This window comes from Diospyros lotus, chromosome 3, assembly GCF_014633365.1.
Source record: "Diospyros lotus cultivar Yz01 chromosome 3, ASM1463336v1, whole genome shotgun sequence".
Lineage (NCBI taxonomy): Eukaryota > Viridiplantae > Streptophyta > Magnoliopsida > Ericales > Ebenaceae > Diospyros > Diospyros lotus.
Window position 1 is genome coordinate 36,231,739 of NC_068340.1, and position 20,276 is coordinate 36,252,014.

The 20,276-nt window shown below is 35.0% G+C and overlaps 3 protein-coding genes across 3 annotated transcripts; 1 reads left to right on the forward strand and 2 right to left on the reverse strand.

Moving 5' to 3' along the window:
• Positions 1–459: 459 nt before the first annotated feature.
• LOC127798455 (transcription factor RF2b-like) lies at positions 460–7,698 on the reverse strand. Its single transcript, XM_052332028.1, has 4 exons — positions 7,021–7,698; positions 2,464–2,596; positions 1,314–1,398; positions 460–1,194 (listed from the first exon to the last, which is right to left on the reverse strand). Exons 1-4 carry the CDS (start codon positions 7,644–7,646, stop codon positions 821–823), a joined length of 1,218 nt encoding a protein of 405 aa, XP_052187988.1. The 5' UTR covers positions 7,647–7,698; the 3' UTR covers positions 460–820.
• Positions 7,699–10,388: 2,690 nt separating this feature from the next.
• LOC127797793 (RING-H2 finger protein ATL74-like) lies at positions 10,389–12,256 on the forward strand. Its single transcript, XM_052330935.1, has 2 exons — positions 10,389–12,044; positions 12,132–12,256. Exon 1 carries the CDS (start codon positions 10,925–10,927, stop codon positions 11,630–11,632), a length of 708 nt encoding a protein of 235 aa, XP_052186895.1. The 5' UTR covers positions 10,389–10,924; the 3' UTR covers positions 11,633–12,044; positions 12,132–12,256.
• Positions 12,257–13,555: 1,299 nt separating this feature from the next.
• Positions 13,556–18,174, reverse strand: LOC127797794 (chalcone isomerase-like protein 2). Its single transcript, XM_052330937.1, has 5 exons — positions 17,919–18,174; positions 17,721–17,807; positions 14,374–14,529; positions 14,024–14,250; positions 13,556–13,932 (listed from the first exon to the last, which is right to left on the reverse strand). Coding segments are annotated over exons 1-5 (633 nt in total). The 5' UTR covers positions 17,920–18,174; the 3' UTR covers positions 13,556–13,770.
• Positions 18,175–20,276: the final 2,102 nt, after the last annotated feature.

Consider the following 20,276-nt stretch of genomic DNA (forward strand, 5'->3'; position numbering starts at 1 on the left):
CATTAGTGGGAGGAAGTCATTATTAGGCAGAGGTGTTGGATAAATAAATACTGGCTAGCTAGCTCGCTATATATGCAATATGTTGTGATTCAACACCACCCCTCATGTATCAAATATTAATTTTATACTAAGTGAAGTAAACTACCTGAATTTTATCTTTTTGATTTTATCAAGTGATAATTTTTTATTCAGTAAAAAAATTTATATAAATTCTAACTAATTATTTTTTATATGCTGTCGTATATCTTCTTTAGGATATTATAAGACATACTTAAAAGATTTTTCAATTAAGTTTTTCATTATAACATATATTTACAGAGTTTTTTCATATGGAGTCAAGAAATTCCAGCTTTATTTGTATTTTTATTTTTTTAATTTTGTTTTTTTGCAGGAAATGCCAGTTTGAATGAAGGCAACAACAGAGAGAGAGAGAGAGAGAGAGAGAGAGAGAGAGAGCGCTTGATACAACACATCAGTAGTACGAGTTGGTCAAATTGAGATACAAAATTAACAGAACAGTTCCCATGAATTGAGATATCTCGGATGAAAAAACCTAAAAAAAGAAACCAGGAACTCATTGCATGAAAGATGCAACTTTCCGTCCAACCTTGTATTCCCACACACAGCACCAAAGAAAATGGTTTCTTTCGCAACGAAAAAGTGAAGAAATCAGGAATATCACCCAAGAACCAAGTCAAAGCAGCAGCTCAAAAGACCTAAGGTTCCCAATTAAATTAACAAATGAATAAATCTGAACAAGTGGTGCTAAAGGTGTCAGCCTATGAACAATTTAACAGAGCGGGTTGGTGTCACGTCTGGATCAAAATGTCGCACTGCTTTCACTGGCGGAAATAGAAGGGCCCTCAGATTTCACAAGATGAGAGCCTCTGGCATTGATGTTGAGGCCCTGCAATCGACCAAGCGAGTCCTGCTGCAACATCTCGGAGAGGGCCTGCGTCTGGGATGACACGAGCAGAGGGTGCTGGTGGTTCATCATGCTCGACTGGAGGGGATGGAACTGCGGCATTGCGTTCTGGGGGTCGCTTGGTTCTTGGTGCGGCTTCTGTGAATAGAAGGAAGAATGAGCATATGGAATATGCTGCATTCCGAAACTGTAAGTATCTGATGAGGATGTTATTTCTCCAGTTGCAATCTTGAGCCTTTCCACTTCTTGCTTTAGTGCTTCATTCAGCGCTGTAAAGTAGACATGTTATCTCATTCACGATTGCATATAATGAATTTTGGAAAAGACATGCAAAAAATAAGATAACAATACATATTGTAAAAATCTGTAATGAGATTTGATAACTTGCCATCGCGTAACTGAGCCTGTTGCTCCATAGCTTGTAACCGAAGCTTAAGCTCTGTATTTTCATTGCTCAGACCTGTTGTATCTCTCTATGAAAGAAAACAAGAACACCATGAGCTCAAGTATTATATTCCAGTAGAACTAGAAAGCAATAGATATTGAGAAGTTCAAGAACAGAGAAAGAGGGTCTAGTTAAGTGGAGGTATGAAATACTGGAGGCTGTAAAAGAGATCACATGAAACTCATAACCCAAACTCATAACTCTCTATATTTCTAATTTTCTATTGGTTGGACCTGCTGTATCTTCTATATAAGAAAACAAGAAGGCCATGAACTTTAGCATATTCTGGTCCAATAGAACTAAAAAGACAATATATGTTGGGAGAGTTCAAGATAGAAAATTAGTCAAAAATGGAATTTTTTACAGCAATAGAAACCATAAAAGTTATCACATGAAGCATATAAAACAATTTCATTTGTCAAAACTGAAGGAAAGGTGTAAATGAGTTAACGGGTAAAGCGAATGAGGACTCGTTTGGCACCAGCCCATCTAAATTATCTTGTCAACTATCATTGGCAATTTTCTCCTCATAATTGGCATAAGGCCCAAGGATTTCCTTTTATGCTGGCCTGGATGATCTTGGCTTAACAGAACTGAAAGGGATTGTCACAAAAACAAGGCAAATGATTTCCAAAACCAAAGAACAGAGAGATTTGTGTGTGTGTGTGTGTGTGGTGGGGGGAGAGGGGTGTACTGTTCCACATTCTTAGGAAACAGTTGGGAACAATCTTTGTAGTGCTGCACAAGAAACCTAACTGCATGAAAATCAAGACTTAAACACGGAAAGAATGAAAGCACAGAAGAATTAGGGCATTTGATAAAGGGGAGAAGAACCTAATTGAGCAGCTAGAACAGTAATAGGGGAAAACAAACTAATCAGCCGCTAGAACAGGTGATCAAAATGAAACATCCTATTTTGTTAAGTCTTATAAAAAGACTTGTCTTTCATGGCATGAGAGAGAACCGAACAACCATGGATCTATGACTATCAAGAAGAAAAAACATTGAATTCAAGCACAATTTGGTTAGAGCACTTAAACAATCGCACAAAACTAGAATCTAGTAAAGCAAACTATTTGCAAGCAGCAATTACCTGGAACAATGTGAGTTGTGCAGAAAGGGTGGTTGCTTCTGTTTGAAGGGTCAGAACTTTTCTTTCAAGTTCAGATATATAACGAGCTTTTCTCTCCTTTGAACGAGCAGCAGACTGCCGATTTGCCAGAATCCTACACACACACTTATGGCTCAGACAACATGAAAAGCAAAAGGCCAAAATTTGAAAGTTCTTCAGATTATTATAACTTGTTTTTTCGGCACTAGTCTGAGTAATTTAAATAATTTTGCAAATCCTACATGCACAGTTAAGGCTCAGACAACATGAAAAGCAAAAAGCCAAAAAGTTGAGACTTCTTCAGATTATTAAAAATATTATTTCTGCACTAGTCGGAGTACTTTAAATAATTTGCATTTATCTATGAAACAAGGGACAGATACATTTTTTGTTTTTTAATTTATATATATATATATATATTTTTTTTTTTTTCGGGGGGGGGAAGAGGTTGAGTTGATAAGTAACAAAGCAAAAAAGAAGAGGAAGAAGAAGCCTTAAGGGGGCAAACCCTGTACAAAATCCTGTGAACTGTTACAAGCATAAATCATCTAAAAGAGCAAAGAGGGCTCTAAGAGGGAGGAATACCTATACCCCTAACCCATAAAAAGAGGACTATGAAAAATGAGAATGGTTTCCTAGACTGAAGAAAGAAACCCTTTCTCACACCAACCAACCTATCTATTTCTAGCTAATGAGGTCAGAGAATAAATCCCACAATGACTAATCTCACCCCAAACGCCAAAGCTAAAATCTCATTCAAACCTACCAACAATCTCAAAAGAAACAAACTTGAAAAAGTCACCTCCTAACCCGCCACCAATCTCAAAAGAAACAAACTTGAAAAAGTCACCCTGCACCCTTCATAATCCTCTTGTACAGCCCAAACCCAAAAGAAGATGTAATAGAGCTCACAAAACCAATCCCCCACTAAGTGCCATACTAGCCCATAATGACCCGCTTACAAAGACTATCACTCTCACACAACTTCCACTGTCATTTATCCAAGAGAACTGTTTCAGAAACTCTCAATTTCCTAATTCCCAAGCCAGCACCCTATATAGGGAGGCAACTCTTCCAACTAACTAGATGGTATTTGAACCCACCCCTAGACCACCCAACAAAAATTCTCTGTGTAAGTTGTCCAACCTCTTTGACACTTAAGTGGGAATCATAAGTGCGAGTACAAGCCTGCTTTCAATGAGCATGATACTCCTGCCTTCTGAAGGTCACAAGTACAATGATTTGAAGGAAATACGGAAACAAACATGGCAAGAACCAGATAAAATATTGAAAAAAAAAAGTTGTCCAGTTCATAAATTTAAACATTATTCAACAAACAAAAATAAAAAATACTTAGATTCAATGGTCAACAAATTCTGTAAAAAGATAGATAATATCACAAGTTAAAATATACTTGCAAACAATCAATGTTCATTCATGAGAAACATGAAAAAGAAGAATAAGCATTCCACAATCAGATTTTAAGTAGATCCAATTTGGAATAGACCATGATTATTGAATATTGGTGTGTTTGCATTAATTTGAGGAATTTGACAAGTTCAACATTCAATAAACCAAGCAACATGTCATACACGTATTTTGGCAATTTCAAGGTGCATGCATATCTTATACATGCCAGATGAAAATATGACAATTGTTTTGGAGAATTGATTGTTCATAGGCATATATGGGAAAGAACTTTCATATTGTTCATGAATTGAACAGGAATTTCAATCCCATTCCTACCATGCTTGAAAGGCATAATATGGTACAATTAAGTCCTTTAAGCATGCCAATGAATAAAAGGTCAGATGGATATAATAGAACAATCACAAGCCTTAATCCCATTAGGTGGGGCAGTTACATGAATTCTAGACTTCTAGCCATATTGTCATATCCTCATAAAGGATATTATATCCTATATATCATGTTAGGGTTGTCCACCAAATTTTCTTTGATCTTCTTTTACTACAAACTTCATCCATTTCATACTCCCATCCCAATGTGTCTACCAATCTTGTTGCCACATGTCCAAATTATCTTAATCATGTATCTCACATCTTGTATCTAATATACATCACTTCAATACATTATTACGTATAATCTTGTTTCTTGTTTTGTCTGTCCTTGTATGGTTGTATTGTATATCCGTCATAACATTCTCTTCCCAATTACACTCATATTTTGCACATATTGGTACTTAATTGTCTATATTTGAACCATACAATAAAGATTATCTTATAGTTGTTTGATAAAACTTTTCTTTTAACTTTGAAGGAATGTTATTTTCAGATAAAGTACTTATCGCATTTCTCTACTTTAACTATCGTGTTTTGATTCTATGAGTAACATCCTTAAGAATTTCCTCTTCTTTTTAACCATCTAAGATATCTAAACTAACCTTTCTTAGAATAACTTGATTTTCACATTTCATAATAATATCATCCCCACTTTTATTTTTTATTGACATTTAGTTCACAATTTGCTCAAACTTAAAATCTTCATATTCTAAGGTGTTCCTCCATAATTCAAGCTTAATTCATGCCTTCTTTTGTCACATCCACCAAGACAATAACATAATTTTCTTTGATGATAAAACATTTGACAATATGTTTTATCTTTTCTTCAATTCAATTAGGTCAGATTTCTACAAAGAAATTCTTTTGATGATTACACATTTGATAAGGTTGGCTATATCTTTTCTTCAAATTAACCATGTAAACACAATTGTTTTTTAAGTATGATAACCATTTTATACATACTTTGTTTTCATCAAAACTTTATTCTCCCCAAAATTAGTTCCCTATAATTGACTTTTTCCATAAGAAAATATTTTTAGAAAGTGACATAAAGAAAGAAAGAAAAAAAAAAAAAAACTTTAAGACTGTTTTGAGTCTCTAAATTCACCATTTTCAGACAAAAGGGCATCATACTTATAAATGAATATACCAATTCATAACTGAATGTGTAATGGTTATTTTTTGGTAACACCAGTCAGTGGGGCTTACTATCTGCTGGTTAGTGTAGATCACAACTATTGTTGGGATGCCCTGGATGCCCTATGTAATATGAGCATAGATGAGGCCATAGAACATCACCCAAAATATTAACAGATTAAATAATCCATCACAACAGCTCCAGTGAGTAAAGTCTGACTAGGAGCTAATGAGCACAAAACAATTGATTACCCATTACTAATATAATCTTCTGATAGAAGAAGTTAACTAATTCATTTCAATGATTGTGGAATGAGTTCTTGTTTAGAAGTAAGGAAATGGGTTCTATCATATACATTCATGTTTTTCACTCACCTAAAATCTTTTTGTGGCAATCCAAATGTTTCATTTTACTCTAAATGAAGACTGCCTTAATTACTCGTGCAGTTATGCAACAAGGCAATTTCAACTTCACAAAATCTCTGTCCAGAAAGAATTTGGTACTCTTATGTAGTTGAATAATTTGATCCAGGCAACCTTTTACTATTTGATCATTTTGCATATTCCCTGAGGGTGTGTTTGGGAGAGTGAAAAGTAATGGAATTGGATGAATGATGAAGGATAGAAATAGGTTCTCTTTGTTTGGGAGGTTGTTTTAGTAATGTAGTGGAAAGGGATTGAATGGAAACTCTTTCAATCCAATCTTCTTAAAATTTAGTGTCCCTCAAATTGGAGAGATTGGATGGATAGAGACTCATCCTATCCATTATTTCCATCCAATTCCACTACTTTTCATCCTATCCTCTCTCAAGAAAAATAAAAAACAGAAAAAGAGAGAGAGAAAGAATCTTTCATTCCATTTTCTTTATTTCCATTCCACTCAATAAATTTCATTTCATTCCATTACTAAATCTCTTCTAAACACAGAGTGACATGGATGGAAGGGGTGACCATGCATCCAGAGCACAGTGACCCAAATCAAATCACTCTTTACATTAATTCAACTTTTACGCCACAAAAGGAAAACTTCAGCATGTGTACTTCAGGGATGTTTAGAATAGCAGTAGAGAAGTTATAGGAAAGAAACTAACACATTTGGATAAACATAATCGACAGCAACTCCCATTCAATGAGTTGATTACGCACACTAGTGATAGTAGAAAAGTAAAACCAGGATATATATTTCTGATTGATGAACGAATTATGAATGGAAACAGCCACCTGGTTGATCCTAAACCATATCAACTAGCAAAAAAAGGAAAATGGCATCTAATGCAAATCAACTCAAGTCCATATTGTAGAAGGAACTTCCACTTTGAGCTAGAATTTACCGTCAGTCTTAAAAGATAAAGATTGGGACTTGACATGCAGTAGATCGCGCATTTCCGCTAAAGATAACGTGTTTGAAACTAAAGTTTTCTCATTATTCCTTTTCTTGGTCAATTCAGTGTGATGTTCTGAATAGGCGCCTCAAATCCATTCATATTCCAGCAATGTAATTCAGCAAAAAGAAAACTAAAAAGAAGAATCATCAGCATTTCACTCAAATCTACGGTCAAAACACGTGCATATGTATCTGAAACAAGGTAAGCCAAAACAGTACCTCTTGGCTCGCTTGGGATCAATGGTCCACAACTCAGCAAGCTTATCCGGAGCCATGGCCTTCTTGGCCTCAATAGTCTCGCCAAGAAGAACCGAGCCATCCACTGAATTACTATGCCGATGCCGAGGCCTCAAAGTCTTCTCCCCCTCACCACCATCCGCAGCCACTCCCCCTTCGATTCCGCTACCACCGGCATTGTCGATCCGACAGTCGCCGCCGTCTGCGGAGCTGGATCCGAGCTTCTCAACGTCCATATAAGTGCAGAACAGATCATCCTCCGATCCGATCTCGTCGAAGCTCCCCGGCGGGCCATCGAAGGGATCGGAGACGAGATCCAGGTCGTCAGGCAGGCGGAAGTTCACCTCGGAGTGGGCTCGCCGGTGGTGAGCGGCCCTGAAGACGCCGGAGGGGTTCCCAAAGGACGCCGTGGGAAGCTTAGGAATACTTTGGGAGGCGGAATTAGGGTTTGAATTCGAGGGATCTTGCATTTTGACGGCCTTCCCTTCAACACACAGTCTCTCTACATGGACATCATATGCCTCTCTCTCTCTCTCTCTCTCCCCCCGCGTATTGCTGTTGGTGCTTTCTTTGTTTTGGGTCTCTTTTTCACGCCGTCTCTCTCTCATCAGTCACATGGCATCGCTGAGAGAGAGAGAGAAGTGGACTGTCCGACTGTGTCTGTGTGTAGATTTGGAAGGAGGGTATTTGTGGAAATTCAAGTTGTTGAGAAAGCGAAGAAATGGATCACCCATGTTTGTACGTGACTTGGGTTGGGTCCAAATATACAGCCGATCTGTTGCCGTAATAAAGCTTCGGGTTCTTTTCATAAAATATAATGCTTTTTGTTGAAATGAAAAATGAAAAAAAAAAAAAAACTCATTATTACATATAATTTCCTCATCCCTAATAATACATTTTTTACAAACGACAAACACTTGCCCTAAATCTAATTATTATTTTATATAGTATATATGTCATCATTATTCGCATTATATGTAACTGAATATCTTATATTTTTTGAAAATTAAATCAAATAAAATAAACCTAAAGATTTATGTAAATCAAAAAATATTATATATTATCTTAAATTAAACACCTTCCAAATTAATAAGATTAAGACTTAAGATAATAACCTTTTTAACTTGAGCCCAAGCAACCACAAACAAAAATTGCCCCACTTTTTTTATTTTTTTTTAAATTTTTATAGCACCACAGGCCTTAAAAAGCCGAAATAGTGCCCTCCAATGGGTTAGTACTCTTCCTTTTTCAACCTCTAACAAGCCCCGCCTCTCCCTTTTAACTTTGTCAAATGTCTTCAATCATAGATTTAGGTTTACCAACCTTAAATTGTTTTCAAAAGTATAAAGTATATTCAAATCAATTAAGTACATAGACTACTCTATAAAATTTAAATTCACGATTAACTAGGTTTGGGATTCGTTATCTCAACTTTGGTTTGAACCAATCCCATTAAAAATAATGATTTTTTTTTTTTTTATGTTTTTTTAGTTAAGAAAATGCTTTAAGCCGCAAAATACCAATATTAGTAAAATTTAGGTGCCCTATGTTAACATGTGTTAGTAATAAGATTGACTTGGAGAAGCATTTTAAAAAGTTAAATGATTATTTATAAATTTAATCTTATATCATTAAGAGGAAGCAAGATCTCATTGATTTGAGATATCAAACATTATTTTTAGCTCTTATCTTCAAAATTTGACAACCATCACAATTTTTGAGTCCTCAAAGTTTTTTAAACAAAAGGAAAATGAACACAAAACAATTATAAACAAGCGTATGAAAACTTCGTAATCAAGTTGGTGGTACGAAATTATAATAGTTTTCTCTATATGCTTTAACTGGTATATATGATTTGGTGACTATTGTATTTATGAAAAAAAAAAATACACAGTTAAAATTAAAAGCAAATATCATATATGGAAATCTAACTATAAATTAATTGATTCCTACCCAACTCTAATGGGAAATATTAGCGTTAGATTTGGTTAAGTTTCTCAAGAAGATTGTCTAGCTAGTTCAATGTTCAACTTGACACCACCATAATGAGAACGTTGAACTCAAACACACTGTGTTTGGAACACAAATTAAATAGCCTCTTCGCAGACGAGCATTCATAGCTAGCTGAAAGACCATATATTGCTTTAAATTTCTTGGGTGGAGACAGCATTTTCAGGCCAAGGAATTGGAGATAGCTGAAGCTTTTCTTAGTTGGCGCCTTTCAAGGAGGCAGCCTTGCATTAGTCCCACTTCTCCTTTTCCATGAGTGGAAACCGCAATTCCCCCTTTAAACTTTCTAAAACTGCTTGATATTAAAGGGGTCTTGGACACTTCTTCACTTATTTTGCAAGTCTGACAAAGGGATCACTCTTATCTTGTAATTTGATTCGATTGAATCTCTATTCTCTCATAATTAAGTAGAGATTTTGAGAGTGTATATTTTTGAATCATAACACTTGTTGATAATAAATTCAAGGTCTTAATTTGTATGTAAACATGTTAAGATTTAAAAAGACATACAAAATCAAAGAAAAATTATATCCATTTAAGAAGTATATAAAGATTTATTTGATTTAATCCCAAACTCAAAGAGAGTACATACTTTTACCATAATTCTCATGCGAGGTTGAATTTGAGGAGCTACCGAACAATAACTAACATGCAACTAATTAAAATGATATAATTGGCAATATTCGTACCCATATTTTGTCAGCACAAGATGATGTGAATGAAATGGTAGAATTGGATGGGGGGCCGGCCATATATATAGGATAGGATAGATATGAGATAATGGCATTAGTGGAACAAATATTGGAGTGGGGCTTGGATTGCAAAAGCACTCCGCAATCTGCACCCTAAAGAGTTGAGCCAATAGTACAATTATGTGGCCGTAATTATATAGAAAATGTTGTGTGGGCTCGAGTGTTCCACAACATGCTGTGCCCCAACCTAACGCCATTTATCATATTTTCATTTTGGTTCACAAGATAAACACTAGAGCTCCATTCTATTCCAACTGCTAGTCATTTTCCTTTCCTAACAAGGCCAGGGGACTTCAATGCGGTTAGGCAAGTATGTGGAAACATCGCAGCGTTTGAGCACCAAACAGGTGTCCAGCTCCTCCGCCTCCAGGGTCCACCGGAAACCGCCGTGAAATGGACGGCAAAGGCCTCCACGACCACGGCCACAGGATACCCATGTGCATTAACTGATGACAAGTCTTGTTTTTTAGCCGTCTTTGTGTCACGGTTAAAAGACGCAACTCGCCACCTCCTAAAAGTGATGTTTTTACTAGCATTAGACCGACGCCTTGGGGAATGAGGGTGCAGCGAGAGAGGAATGGAATTGCTTGGCCTTTTAATAAGTAGGGTGGGACAAGGATTTGGTGCGGGGAATAAGCACTTTCCTGTTGTCCTAATTGTGATTAATTGGGATCAGGTGCCATAATCAAAATTCTCAGGCACCCATTGCCCCCTCCTAGTTGGTTGTAAAGTTTAAAAGCTTAATCCATTATATGTCACATCCTTCATTTACAAACAAGTGAAGAGACACCTAACATTGAACTTGCTTTCATTTGGTATCTTCATCTCTGTATCCTACTCCTCTCTTTCCCCCACAGATATATAAACCCACCCTTCTCCTCCTCTCCTCACAAAACCAATTCTGCTCCTGAAAAACTCTCTACTCCACTTCTATGCTTCATCCGAGGAACGAAGGATTTACAAGTTCATCTGGTTCAGGTAATTCACAAGCTTTCTCTTCTTAATTACCAAGTTTTCAATACTGAAGAAACAGGGGATCTCAAATTCTGGGTACATGAGTGAGATGAATTCCCTGCTTTCCATCTCTTTCGTGGTCCGATTCGCTTTCGAATTCCCTTGGAACAATGAAATCACCACCATGTATGCCTGACAATAACAAAGGCTACAAGAACTTGAATGCCAAAGTCAAGTTATCCAGATATCCCCACAATATTTTTTTAGCAGCGGTAGCGTTTGTATTAGTGAAAGCGGTGAACCGACGTAGCAACTGGATGAGACTTCTCCTCGACGCCGAACCGGCGTCTCCGCCGGAGAATGGAGGCGGCCGGCAGCGGAGCTCGTTCACGAGCGAAGCCAACTTCGACACCAACATGGTGATCATCCTGGCGGCCTTGCTCTGCGCGCTGATATGTGCTCTGGGGCTGAACTCGATTATCCGCTGCGCGCTGCGATGCAGCCGGAGGTTCGCTCTGGAGGGGCCGAGCGAGGCGGCGGCGAGACTGGCGGCGACCGGGCTGAAGAAGAGCGCCCTGCACCAGATTCCGGTGGTGGTTTACGGCGCCTCCGGGATCTGTACTCCGGCGACGGACTGCCCGATATGCCTTGGTGAATTTGTGGACGGGGAGAAGGTGAGGGTGCTGCCGAAATGCCACCATGGTTTTCATGTCCGGTGCATAGACATATGGCTGGCTTCCCACTCTTCGTGTCCGACTTGCCGGCAATCACTGCTTGAACCGCCACCGACTTCTGATGCTGCTGCCTCAGATGGCGAACTCCGGCATCTTGCAAATACATCGGGCGACGTCCCTGGGCCCAGTGAAGAGGTAGCTTAATGGGGCGGAAAAATATTTTTCTTCTATTGCTCGGAAAAGTGGGCAGGACCAATTTCAGGACCTTTGAAAAAGTAAATTTTCCTTTTTATATCGTAAAGACTTAATTACGTATTATCTATGCTATGCGCATAGAAGAAAGAGCCATACATAGAAGAACAGTTTGATGGGATTGATGATCAGACCATATGATCATTTGATTTCAGAGAAGGTTGCCATGTTAGTTAATTACCATGGACTTGGAGGAAGAAGCACCGTAGTGTGTGTTTGTTGGGGTTTTCATTGATTCCAAATGAAGACATTTTGCTCTTGAATCCATCCTCCATTTAATTCGGGTCATGTGTACAGTACAGGAGCTATAATTTCCAGTTCAGAGGCTTATGATTCTATGAACCAGATCTGCTTTTGGATTACGGTATTATTTACTCATCAGTCCCAATTCATTCTAAAATGATATCCATGTCAGGACATTAAATCTCCTTTCCTTCGTATCTGCGTGTAGGCTCCAGCAGAAATGGGTGGCTTCTGTTGTACGGCTTTGATCTTGTCTTCTTGTTTATTACATGTCACAAAATTACTTTATGCAGATTTGATTTAAGATCAAAATGCAAGGCGAGTTTTTTTTTTGGTATATTTGAAAGATAGTAATTATTCTAAGCTTTTATGTATACAGCACGCACATAAATCAAGACAAAAAGATAACACAAAAAATTAACAAAGGTTCAATCTTTTGCTTTGATACACGATTTCACGATAATAACCCATCCTATTAAATTTTTGTATAAACATTCAGGAACTTTATTTATTTGATTGTAGAATATACTTTAAATACTACGAATAATAATGTTCATAGATTATTAGTATAATACCCGTTAACGACCGAATTAAGGTAATATATTTATAGGCAACAACTTTAATGAGATTAGAGTTATATATATCTTTATATATGTCGCTTATTCACGAATAAATTAACCTTTATTTGAGAATCAAAGTTCTTAATCTCTTCCATTACCCTTAGAGGTGTTGATTCGAGATGTAACTTGTGGAATGGGCAAAGTAGTCAAAAGAACTACCCATGTTAACGCGAATTAATTACGATACCTTGTATTTAATTGGAGGAAGCTAAAGGGAGAGGATGATGAAAAAAGAAACAGTGGTCAAGTACCAGCTTTCAGCAAAGAAAGGTTCCATTAATCTGTATCTGATGAGCTTTTCATCTCATGTGCCATTGTTTGATTTGATACCCATATCAAGAAGAAGAAGAAGAAGAAGAAGCAGCAGCAGCAGCGGATAAATATATATGTATGTATGTATATATGGTGATATGGAACACAAGGAATCATCATCACATTGTGGTTGTGGGAATGGATTCTCAAACAATTCATCTCCTTTTGTCATGGCCTACTAGCCATATATAGCCCCACACAGATGGAAATTCACTCACTCATTCATTCATCATTATCTGCAAATATTTGTAGTAATAAGGACATGTTACAGAGCATCTCTCAATCATTGGACCACCCCATTTCTGCTCTCACTTATTCAACAACGTACATGTGCATCTCATTTTTCTTTTTGTGGGAAAGAATTCCTAGTGAAATGGAAATGCTATTAACAAGCAACCTTGATCATGACTTACCCATGTAAGTCATATGTTGATCCCTTATCAATTTGGCCATTAAAATTGTCATTGTTGTATCATCATTCATCGATGACATTTAAGTGCAGCAGGAGATAGTTAAATTGGGCATTGTCCATGTTCAGCCTAACCTAATAGATGGGGCGAGAGACCATTTACATTTTCTTTGAGACAAACAATACTAAAAACAAAAAATTGTCACTGTCCCACACTTGCAATCCATTAATAGACCTCCCTCCTTTGGGTGAAAAGATAAGAACAAAGGGAGGAAATTCTGCAAGCTGAACTAAAGTTCAAGATGACTTTCATTACTAATAAATTATAGCTTAAACATGACTCATCACAAGTGAGCATGAATGGGAGGAATAATAAGAAGAGAAACGGGGGGAGATACATTTTATTGGTGGAGCAAGAGTTGTTCTTAGAGCAAGGTGCCAGGCAATGGCAAGTGACCCACAAAGACGACCCATCAGAGTACAAGCATATGTTTATATATAGTTCATCATTTAGCTAACTCAGCAGAGAGCGTGGTGGCCAAGCTGGAGATTGTCGTAGAAGACACTCCCCTGGTTCCACCCAGATACCATTTCTTGATCATTTCAACAACATTTGCATTCTCGACTTGGATCTTCGCATCCTCTTTTCCCTCGGTCGCAAACGCGATCTGTCAGCCAAACCATTCGAAATTAGACAGGCCCGAGTGCAGATATTAGAACTCGTTATACGGAGCTTTCAGTTTTCGGTTTGTGATATACCTCTGCGGTCGGGGAAGCGGCCGGGAAGTGAAAGGTGAGGACGGAATGCTTCTTGAAGTACTTGGACTGGAAGAACTCGACCACCTTCTCCAGGGCTTCTTCCTCCTCCTCTTCGTACTTGTCGTCGGCTGCCAGCCGGTCCCTCACTGCGCTCTCCAGCTGCACCCCGTACTGCGATCCCTTGATCTCCTTTATCACCACGATTCTCAACACCTTCTCCACTGGAGCTGCAATCACAACCCTAAACCTCGTTAGCTAGCTGGGTCGATTACATAAATTTTAAATCTCCATTCTTCCCATCCCCATCGTGTCTCTATCTCAGTAAATCATAAGTAAGCTGAAAACCGTACCAGAAATAAGGGCCTCGAAGAAGTCATCATTTTCAGCCAGCTCCTTGCCTGTTTTACCCTTCCATGGCTGTAAGTGCCCCACAATTTGGGGATCCAAGTAAACTCCAATGGCTGTGAACTTAATTTGGAGAAAGTGTATCTCAATATCAGTGATTCCTGTTCATCACCACACCCAATTTAATCATTTCAAGTTTCACTTGAATTGATAGATGATCGTGCTCAAGGATGATAATGGATGATGTTTGAATTGAAAACCTTTTCCTGTCGCCACATCCTGACTTTTTTTTTTTTTTTTTCCTTCTACTCATCTCTATATTCCCCATCCACTTCAAAATTTTATTTTATTTGTTTTTAAAAATTACTTTATATTTTTAAAAAGTTAAGTTTTATCTTAATGCTACACCAAATAAAATAATATTTTAAACATAGAAGTTAAACATAAATGTTGAATATTACATTAATTTAAAAGTTTAGATAATTAGAATTATAATAATTATTGTAGACAATTACATTTTTATCCATAAGTAGTAATATTTTTAAACCATAACTTATCATATTTTATGACATTTATAAGAAGATTTAAGTTCTAACAATTTCCAAACAATAAAATATAAACAAGTGATTGTTTATTGAATTTATTAATTTTGGTTCATATATCCTTTTATTTTTGTTAATTTTAATTTTTTTTAATTTTATATGGGTCATGGCCATGTTGGTCCATGTCGTGGGGAGCCATAGATACTAGGCCTAGCATGACCCTTAGTATTAAGATTTGGTCAACCCTAGCTTTGTTATGGGGTTTCAGTCTATTTCACATCGTTAATTTAAAACCAATTTAGCTAGTATTTATTGGGGGCCGGGGTGAGTACACTTATTATCATCCCATCAGTTTAGTTTAATTTTGAGAATGTTTGAATAATGAATATATAATGTAAAACTTTAATGAACATTTTAGAATATTTTGAGATTAAAAACTAAAATGCAAAATTTTAAAGTGTTATTCTAAGATTTCAATGATTAATCAACTAATGTACAAATTTAATATAGTTATTATCATTTTAATCAAGTAAGAAAATGTTTAGTTGAGGACTGACTAACTTATAATTTTAATTGAGCAAAATCTAGAAATACTTAAAAGTTTAATTGCTTATGTCATTATTTTACTTAAGAGTATGTGAAAGAAAAGCATTAATTGAGTAACTAGAATGTTAATTAATCAACTAAGTAGTTCATTAGTCGACTAACTATATTCTTTAATAAAGTAAAAAATTGGAACCAAAATAACAAGTCTCTATACTTGTACTTAGTCGAGTAAGAAAAAATATTGATCAAGTAAACGAGTAATCATATATCTTACTCAAGTAATAATTCGAGAGCAAAATGTCGAGTATATGTACTTGAACATTAGTCAGACTAAGAATTAATGTTAATTGAGTCACTTTGTGCTTACTTGAATAGCTAAGTGATTTAATTAAGTAAAAGTTATTGAACAAAGACTAAGTATCTATATTTAAATTATTAATCGATTCAAGTAATACAAAGTTTTACTTGACTAATATTATTTTGAAATTAAAAAAAAAATGTAGTCATTACATATAACATTAATTGGGCACACTTTTTTTTTCCAGACAATCTAACCATTATAAAATATTATCTGAACATCTCTTTCAACAAAGTGACTATCTTTGAGCTTAAAGAACATATACTAACCATTGGAATGCAAAAATAGAATATTCTTTGTTGATTTACAAGTTAATTCATTTATCATTTGAACAAAATTGAAAAGTGCATTAAAAAAACTAAGGCTATAAATACCCATAACATGCACCAAGTTGAAGTTGTTGAGCTTAGAAGAAATACTCTCACAAGGAGAATGAGAAACAAAAGAAAGAATGAGAAAGAAAAAAAAAAAAAAGAGTTGAGCTGAAAGTCATCATTCTTTGAATTCATTTGTCAATAAAATATTTTATTCCAGAAGAGAATGAAGTGTTTACATTTCGTAATCATCATTCTCTGAATTCATTTGTTAATAAAGTATTTTATTCCAGAAGAGAATGAAGTGTTTACATTTCGTAGTCATCATTCTTTGAATTCATTTGTTAATAAAGTATTTTATTCCAGAAGAGAATGAAGTGCTTACATTTCGTATCTTTTTATTCTCTTTGTTTATATTTAAAAATCTCTCCAAATCTTTCATTCATATACACTTTGAGGGTCATTTTCTTGTGAGATTCCGTTCATAAGTCTTTGAGAATTGCTTTCTTTGCGAGCTTTTGCTTAAATATTTTTTCTCTATAAATTTGCTATAAGAGTTAGAAAGTTTGTAAAGATTATAAATGAATCTTGAAAAAGCTATTGAAAATTATAACTAAAACTATTAAAAACTAGTGTAAAGGATATAATTGAACCTTTGAAATGATATATCGTTATAGAGGATAAAACTCGCTTCTTTAAATAGACACTCTTTTAGCGGATTTGAAAAATCTTTAGTGGGGAGTCAAAATAGTAAAGTAAGTCAAGTTATGTTGAATTACTATAAATCTTGTGTGTTGCCTATTTCATTTTCTTTACATTTAATTTTCATACACTATGCATTTATAGCTTTACATTTCCAACATTGTTTTCAAAATATAAAAAGAATAAAAAATAAATTTTTTTTATAAAACTTATATCAAACCCGAAAAGTTTTGAAAGACTTAATTCACCCTTATTGGGTGTGTACTCTTATTTTACACTTTCATCATCCAACATATGCATTATTTTAATTAGTTTTATGTCCAGTATAAAATCCATCACTTTTAGTATTTTCTTTCTTGGTAAGATTGGGATTCTAAGGTATACTTGGCAACCAATCGCCCTTGCGTAACTTGCAATTGCACCCCTGAAGTTAAATATGATCATATAATGGACAGTCTTATTAAAAATTTATAGATTAGACGCATCAAATACATCAATCAATTTTAACAATACCTTACTAAACTTACTCAAACTCAAGACTCTATATTTATCAGTGCAACTATCTATTTCGAGACAACCACCTCAATATATATATAGTTACGTTATGAGCAAAGTCATTTACAATTTATTTTTTATACATCACATATCTCTGTGCATTTTAAAGAAAATATCTCATCACAATAGTCTAATAATAAGTGATAGTCTTTCCGTGTTGAATATCTTGATTATTTCCTCATTAATTAGGTCTCGATCGGGTGACATAATTAAAAAAATTACAAAAGCTAGTAAAATATGATAGGGGAAGCAATTTCTGAGCCAACAAAATTTGCAAGAAAATAATTTTTTGCCCTGAAAAACAGCAGAAAGATGTAGAGAAAGGAGAGGAATACCATGACCCAGAAGAGGTAGCGGGTTGGCTGCAAGTGTTAGCTGAGGAGGAAATGGAATCTCATCCACCATCACCATTTCTGTACCCACTGCACCATCACCATATATACATATATATCCATTAAATTACTTAACCAAATACCTAGCTAGCTAGGTAGCAGTTGTTCACAGCAAGAGCTAGACAGAGAAGGGGAGCTTACTGCTTATAGTTAGCACTGCTGCTTTGCTTGCTGGAACAATAAGGCTATGCCGCAAGGAAGGATTCTCGAATTGGGTTGAGAAGAGCAGCAGCTTAGCTTGCAAGTAGTAGTAGTAGTAGTAGTAGTAGTAGTAGAAGAGATGAGATGCCAATGAAGTTAAAAGTTGGAACAATATGGGTATTTAATTAATGCGTCTCTCATCTGCCATTCCATTCAGTAACTGGTTTGGTTTTGGTTGGTAGAGGAGGAACTTGCCATTCTTCTCCATCTTCCAACGCTGTTCATGATGAGTCACTTTGGCTTTCAAAACTAATTTTTCTTTTTTTTTTATTAGGATAAAATCGTAAAAGCCTTTTAAGTCACATTATTTTGGAATCTTTTATAGTTATTCTTAAAAGAAAAGGAAAAGATTAGCTAGCGCTAATGATTAATAATACATAATTACTCAGATATTAGTATTTATAATTATGAAGGAAGGTGAAAATATAAAGTGGTTTGCAAGCGTGGCAAAAATGTATGGACCATACGTTGAGAGGAGATGAGGGCAGGAGCAGCCCACGTGGTGGGGTGGATCCACCTCACGTTTCACCTAATCCCCTCCTCCTCCCACGGCCACCTACCCGCTGGCCGCTACCCCACGCTCCCATACCATTACTTTTAATGCTTTACGGTCAATCTGTTGTGTTAGTATTTATGGGAATGCTTCGAATTTGGTGTAGAGTTAAAAAGCGGAATTAAGTGGGTTTCTTAAATTCATTAATCTCTAATTACTTATTAAATATCTTAAAACTCACTAAACCCAATGAAACTGTGTCCTCAGATTTACTAGGATTCGCATACCCCTATTTATGAATACATTTTGTCCATCTAAGACTAAATTCAAATTTATTATATCAATATTTATAAATAATTATAATTTCATATTTCTTAATTTTAATATTTAATTACATATTTTTCAAAAATATTTTAATCTTATTTATTAATAAAGTACTTATATATACATGTATATTTGTAATATGTGGCCATATACATATACAGAACTGATATGTTGTTCGTGTCTAACTCCCAAACATCTCCTACCACAATATATATAATAATTTTATATTTTTTTAAAAAATATTACTATAAATTATTATTTAAATACATTATTCATTCTTTAATTAGAATTATAGTTATAATTATAATTATTTTAATAATAATAATCATAATTAATAATTTATTTAATCATAATAAAATTTATACTTATTTTATATTTTTTAATTGTATCTATCAATAGAGGTATAATTGAATCTATCAAATATCTAAGTAATTTGATTGATTCAATTATACTTTTATTTGACAGACACGATTAACAGTTCAATGTTTGGGTTACTCATATATTAAACCATTTATGTTATCCAACACTAATGTAGTCTAGACAATAATTATAATAAAATTTATACTACATCAATTAATTGAGGGAATGACATGGAGAGTTTAATTGAAGGGAAGTTTTAAATTTGTTATTATCTAGGCTACATCAATGTCGAATAACAAATAATTCAATATCTAAGTAACCCAAAGATTAAATCATTAATCGTGTCTGTCAAATAAAGTATAACTGAATCAATTAAATTAATTTGATATTTGATTGATTCAGTTATACCTCAATTGATAGGTATAATTAAAATATATAAAATAAGTATAAATTTTATTATGATTAAATAAATAAATAAATTATTAATTATGATTATAATTATTAAAATAATTATAATTATAACTATAATTCTAATTAAAGAATGAATAATGTATTTAAATAATAATTTATAGTAATATTTTTAAAAAATATAAAATTATTATATATATTGTGGTGGGGGGTGTCTGGGAGCTGGGGAGGGGGGAGGGGGGGATTGCCTGCATGGCAGCATGGGTGGGGGGAAGGAATTTGGTAGTGGGTGGGGCCCGCTGTACATTCATATATATTTGTGCGCGTGCGCACACCATACACGCATATATGATATGTATATATATAAACACGTGACTTTTTAAAATAAAATGTCTGAATAGAAATCTACTTACATTTACGAGTTATAACAAGTCTTTCCTGTCTCACGACATAAACTAAATTATTGAATGACAATAAATTGAGATTTATATTAATAATTTATGGGTTTGATTTTTTATTTTGCGTAATGAGACAAAATTTTTACATGTGATTTTATCTCATTTGTCAAAATCGAAGACACAAACAATGAGGGACTGAGCAAGAACGATAATTCTAACAAGACCTTTAGAGTCCAGACAGGGGACTTAAAAATCTTGACATTATAGTTGATTATTAAAATTTGTGTTCCTTCTAGTCCAAAGAGTTGTTGAATA